At 48.1% G+C, this 5,223-nt stretch overlaps 1 protein-coding gene across 1 annotated transcript; it reads left to right on the top strand.

Moving 5' to 3' along the window:
• The first annotated feature begins 3,181 nt into the window (after positions 1-3,181).
• LOC119277622 (annexin D4-like) lies at positions 3,182-5,014 on the top strand. Its single transcript, XM_037558907.1, has 3 exons — positions 3,182-3,414; positions 3,550-3,953; positions 4,051-5,014. The coding sequence occupies exons 1-3, from the start codon at positions 3,375-3,377 to the stop codon at positions 4,552-4,554; spliced, it is 948 nt and encodes a 315-aa protein (XP_037414804.1). The 5' UTR covers positions 3,182-3,374; the 3' UTR covers positions 4,555-5,014.
• Positions 5,015-5,223: the final 209 nt, after the last annotated feature.

The following is a 5,223-nucleotide window of genomic DNA, read 5'->3' as shown; positions in this document are numbered from 1 at the left end:
TTTCTCTGTGAAACCCACGCTTTGCTTACTTTGTTAAACTATTACTTTCAATGGAAAGCTGCTTGTGATAAGAGGGAAACAAATTAAGTTGCATCAGAACAACTGTGCAGACAGAGCTACTTATGTTTCACAAAAGAAAAACTCAAGTACAGTTGGCAGGGTTGAGCTGACTGTAGGATACTAGAGAAAACAAGTCTTCTCGTGGATCACACTCATCTGACCAATGGTTTTTAAACATCAACGCTGCGAAGAGTCGATTTTGGTTGCCAACCAACCGCATAATTAACCAGGCCTTTGACGAAAGATACATGGACAACCGTGGCAAATGCCCAATGGCTGCTTATGCAAACAAATCAGCGACCATATCTGAATCTCCAATATCATAGTAGGTGATTTGGATGTGTGCAAGTCACTAATGATCTTGTCCTTCACCATGCGCCCAGTTTCCTCAAGCATAATAATAGGCTTGCTGTATGATTGAAGAATGTGGCCCAACATACTGCGACGATAATAATTAGTTATTTTGGACCACGTTAGTTGTATCTAGATGTTAGGATATATACATGGCCTTGACAGTACATGTTTTTCACATCGTCTAAATGTTGGTGCCACAAGTTTCAACTGAAAAAATCGCTTGTCACATCTTCACACTGTTAGTTAGACATGGACGACGGTGGTGTGAACTTAGGAAGCTGCATTAAACTGGTGAGTGAGAAATGTTTCCTCAATCATTTCTCTAATCCCTTAATTTTCCAGCTAACTAGGTTGCGTGGAATAGTGCGAACCTCCGATTGATTTGTTAGAGCGAAAGCAAAGACAACGAGCTAGATGATGTCCGGTTTGCTGGTACGTGACCTAGTGGCAGAAACTTGAAATAGAAGTTGTGCTCAGGAACATCCTTAAATTGAATATGACATAAACCAACCTTGCTTGCATGATTGGAGGAAAATAATGACGATGTTGGTGGCGACGATAAGGATGACACCGTGGACTGTAGGGTTTTCATTGCCACTGTGATCATCAATTTGAAATGAGAATTCTGAATGCATTATGAGCACAAATTTTTTGTTTGAAAGAAAGGGGCAGCACCCCAGATTCCGTCCCATTGCGATGAGATCACATTCAGTATAGGCAGATTTATGCGCTCGGGCATAGCCAAAGTAAACCGGAAGCATAGTAAAACACTTATTACAAGTTTTTTCCAACAAGATTTTCTAGATGGAGCTAACAGCAGGAGACATCGATAGCTGGACCGAGCAAGGTTGATGCATTAGTACAGTTCTGAAGATGGAGCGGTGGAAGTTGGTGGCGGCGGTCTCTGAGTGCACGCCGGACCGGTGAGACCCATGCCCGGCAGGCGTCCTGGATGGGATCTCAGGTCTTAGATGTTAGGTTTGGCTGCGATGCTTGTTTGGTATTAGGCCCAGACTATCTGCGTCCCTTCATCAACTGAATAGAGTGGCTTAGACGGTGGCTTTAGTCTTACTGTTGTATTACTTTGTAAGGTCTTGTGAGAATAATTAATAAAGTGGCCGTATGCATCACCTAGATGCAGAGGCCGGGGGTCATCCTCCTTTTCTAAAAAAAACAGCAGGAGACAAACTCCATGTCTTCACTCCGGAAGAACAGTCGCGGATGCAGCAGTTGATGTGGCGGATGAGGATCAAAAATATTAAAGGGGCCTGTGATTTGAGTTGGTGCAACCATTTGGAGGCAAATTGATCTGTTCATGTGATGTGTTCTTCCATTTTCGTGGACCATGACGACTTACTTGGGACCTTCATCACGTGCTGCCGATCTCCTAGAAGAAGTTTCTCAATTGATTTTACCTCTTGTTATTGCTCATCTGCTGGAAATGTTAGCTGATCTATTTGAATCCTTCTGGCATCAATTTTCTTTTTTGCAATAATAACATTATTTAAACTCTTCCTCAAATCCTAAGTTGATCACACGATTACATTTCCCTCAACAAGGGCCGTCTGCACTTGCAATGGCGTGTTGTATTGTAGTTCAAGGTGTAGGTAATTACTAGTTTGTTAGAGAAGCATTTACTGATTTTATTAATTTTGAGTTAATTCCATTTTTAAGTTTTAACCCTTACTTTGATATATTTGATGGAAATTAATTTATTTAGCAGTTTTCTTTAATCCAGATTACCCATTTAGTGAAAGTTTTGCCACCTTTTACTCCATTTAGTCATTTTCTCGTCCATTTTTACCGCATTTAGCGAAAAAAATCATCAATTTTACCCCATTTAGCAATCTATCATGTGGGTCTGAGTTGCCAAGTACACATGGCATGTCTCATTGCAATTTTGCTCTCTCTGTTTTTCCCACACCTGAATAGGTCAAATGGCTTAACTATACAAGTTTTTTTTTCCTCTGGCATAGGCCTGCATCCGGGGAGACGTCTAGGCGTGACGTGTCTCCGACGACAGCTTGTGCGGCGTTGGTCGAGATTCTGTCAAGTGGACGACCCTCTACTCGACAGGCCCCCAAGGCCGACGTGGTGGTCTTCAACGCGATTCCGGACCCGAGGTCATTCGACAGGCGGGTGAGTCGACGGATCTAAGCACAGCCGGATGCAGACGACTTGGAGATGGGGCGTGTCATGTGGGCAGCCAAGCTTCGCGACATCAAAGTCACTGTAAGTTATCTTTCGGATGTCTGGAGGTATCCATATGTGGTCATTATTCAGCCATGCGGAAGTTAGGAAGCATATGGCGTTTGGGTGCAACCGCTGGAAGATAATAGGATATGTGTTTAGGCATCGTGCCTTATGTTTGCCGATTGTGGCATTTTGTTTTGATGACACCGAGTTGAGATTCATAGTTAATTGCTCTATTTCTAATAAAATGATTGTGTGCATCGCTTGATGCCAAGGCTCGGGGAGACCCTTCTTTTTGAAAAAAAAAACACAGCTCCTTGTTCGTAACTTTCACTTCACTCTTCCATTCTATTCCAGAAAAAATGTACCCGAAGAAATTATATCTGATGTGACCGCAGCGTGACAAGGGCATAGTACAGCTGACAATTATAGCGGTCGTCGTCCATAATCACCCCGTGTTGCACGATGCAAATACTGCTATGCACACCCACCCATCGCGTCGTGGGTTGTCACTTCATTAATTAGATGGGATCGGTGTGCATACGCGGATGTGGTACCCATGTGTAAACCATTGACGACCCTTTTCTTCCATTAGCTGTGAAAATTATACCAGCGCTGCCCATAATCGCCTTCCCAAACACACCGTCTCCGAGTATAAAGATCGTCCAGCAGGAGCGGCAGAGCACACAGCGAATTCAGCGAGCGACCCGTGCAGCCATCGCCTCCGTCTCCTCAAATCTTTGGCCAGCATTTTTGTCAGGGCAACAATGGCCGACGAAGTTCAGGCGCTCACCAAGGCCTTCTCAGGTTTGCATCCATAATCGTTTACTCCTACGACATTGTTCATCGTTCATACTCGTACCACTGTGTTTGTGTGATCATTCCTTAGAGTTGATCCGTATGGATTTTCGTTATGATTAATTGAAATCTATGACGATGAAGGTCTGGGAGGCCTGGGCGTGGACGAGCCGACGATGGTGGCGGCGCTGGCGAACTGGCGGAGGCAGCCGGAGAAGCGGTCCGGGTTCCGGAGGAGCTTCCCGGGGCTGTTCAAGGAGCAGGGCGTGATCGAGCGGTGCGAGGACGAGTACATGCTGCGCCTGGCCGCCGAGTTCTCCCGCTTCAAGAACCTCATGGTGCTGTGGGCGATGCACCCGTGGGAGCGCGACGCCCGCCTCGCGCACCACGTCCTCCACCAGGCCCACCCGGCCGCCATCCTCGTGGAGGTCGCCTGCACCCGCTCCGCTGAGGAGCTCCTCGGCGCGCGCAAGGCCTACATGGCGCTCTTCCACCACTCCCTCGAGGAGGACGTCGCCTACCGCGCCAAGGACAAGCCCTACTGCAGCGTAAGCTCTCTCTCTCTCTCTTTCTTTCTTTCTTTCTTCTTGAGAGCCATGGCCATGGAGGAGGTGGAGTCTGATGTACGTGTTTGTGGATGTGCAGCTGCTGGTGGGGCTGGTGAGCGCGTACCGGTACGAAGGGCCCAAGGTGAGCGACGACACGGCCAAGGCGGAGGCCAAGGCGCTGGGCGCGGTGGTGAAGGGCGCCGCCGGCGGCAGGCTGGTGGAGAACGAGGAGGTGGTCAGGATCCTCACCACCAGGAGCAAGCCGCACCTCGTCCAGACCTTCAAGTACTACAAGGAGCTGCACGGCAAGCACATCCAGGAGGATCTGGGAAGCGAGGAGGCTCTGAGGGAGGCCGTGCGGTGCCTGGCGACGCCGGAGAGGTACTTCAGCCAGGTGATGGCGGCGGCGCTGAGGGAGGGCGCGGACCACCACGGCAAGGAGGCCCTGGCGCGGGTGGCTGTGACGCGGTCGGACGTGGACATGGACGCCATCCGGGCGGCCTACCAGGAGCAGTTCGGGGCCAAGCTCGAGGACGCCGTCGCCGGCAGCGCGCACGGCCACTTCAAGGACGCGATCGTCTCCCTCATCGTCGGCAAGTAACCATACGATACAACATTATTACGGACGCGGAGGGCGGTGGCGATGGCGCGCCGGCCGAGCGTGTGTTTTTCTTCCTGGTTCATCTCATTTCGTGTGTGCGTTTGTATGTTGATGAATCGTTGTCGAGCGGGGCGTGTAAGGGTGCTTAGGCCTTGTACAATGACAAATGCTTAGAGGGGCGTTTAGAAAAATAAACCGAGATTTTTTGAAGCACCGGTGCCTATTTTTACAGGAGAGACGCTTAGTTAAGCGTTTATCCTGTACAAATAAGCACCGGTGCTTAAAAAAAATTCAATTTATTTTTGTAAGCACCTTCTCTAAGCACCTCTCATTGTACAAGGCCTTAGAGAAATGTTTAAAAAATAAATCGGGTTTTTCTGAAGTATCGGTGCCTAATTCTATAGGAAAGACGCTTAATTAAACGTCTATTCGGTACAAATAATCATCGGTGCTTAAGAAACATCCGGTTTATTTCTCTAAGCACTTTTTCTAAGCATCTTCCATTATAAAAGACCTAACATTTGCAGCTGAGGTCGTGTAATACGGCTGATCGGGGATCAAATAAAGTTAAGCATTTGGATCTTTCTGTTCCATTCCCGGTCGTTATTTCGATGGAGTCGTGCTCCGTGTCAGTGCCGGGCCACTCCTGTAGATAGTGTCAGCAAAGCG

Source organism: Triticum dicoccoides, chromosome 1A, assembly GCF_002162155.2.
Source record: "Triticum dicoccoides isolate Atlit2015 ecotype Zavitan chromosome 1A, WEW_v2.0, whole genome shotgun sequence".
In the NCBI taxonomy this organism is placed as follows: domain Eukaryota; kingdom Viridiplantae; phylum Streptophyta; class Magnoliopsida; order Poales; family Poaceae; genus Triticum; species Triticum dicoccoides.
The sequence above is the reverse complement of the archived record's forward strand: the minus strand, read 5'-3'. Positions and strand labels throughout refer to the sequence as shown.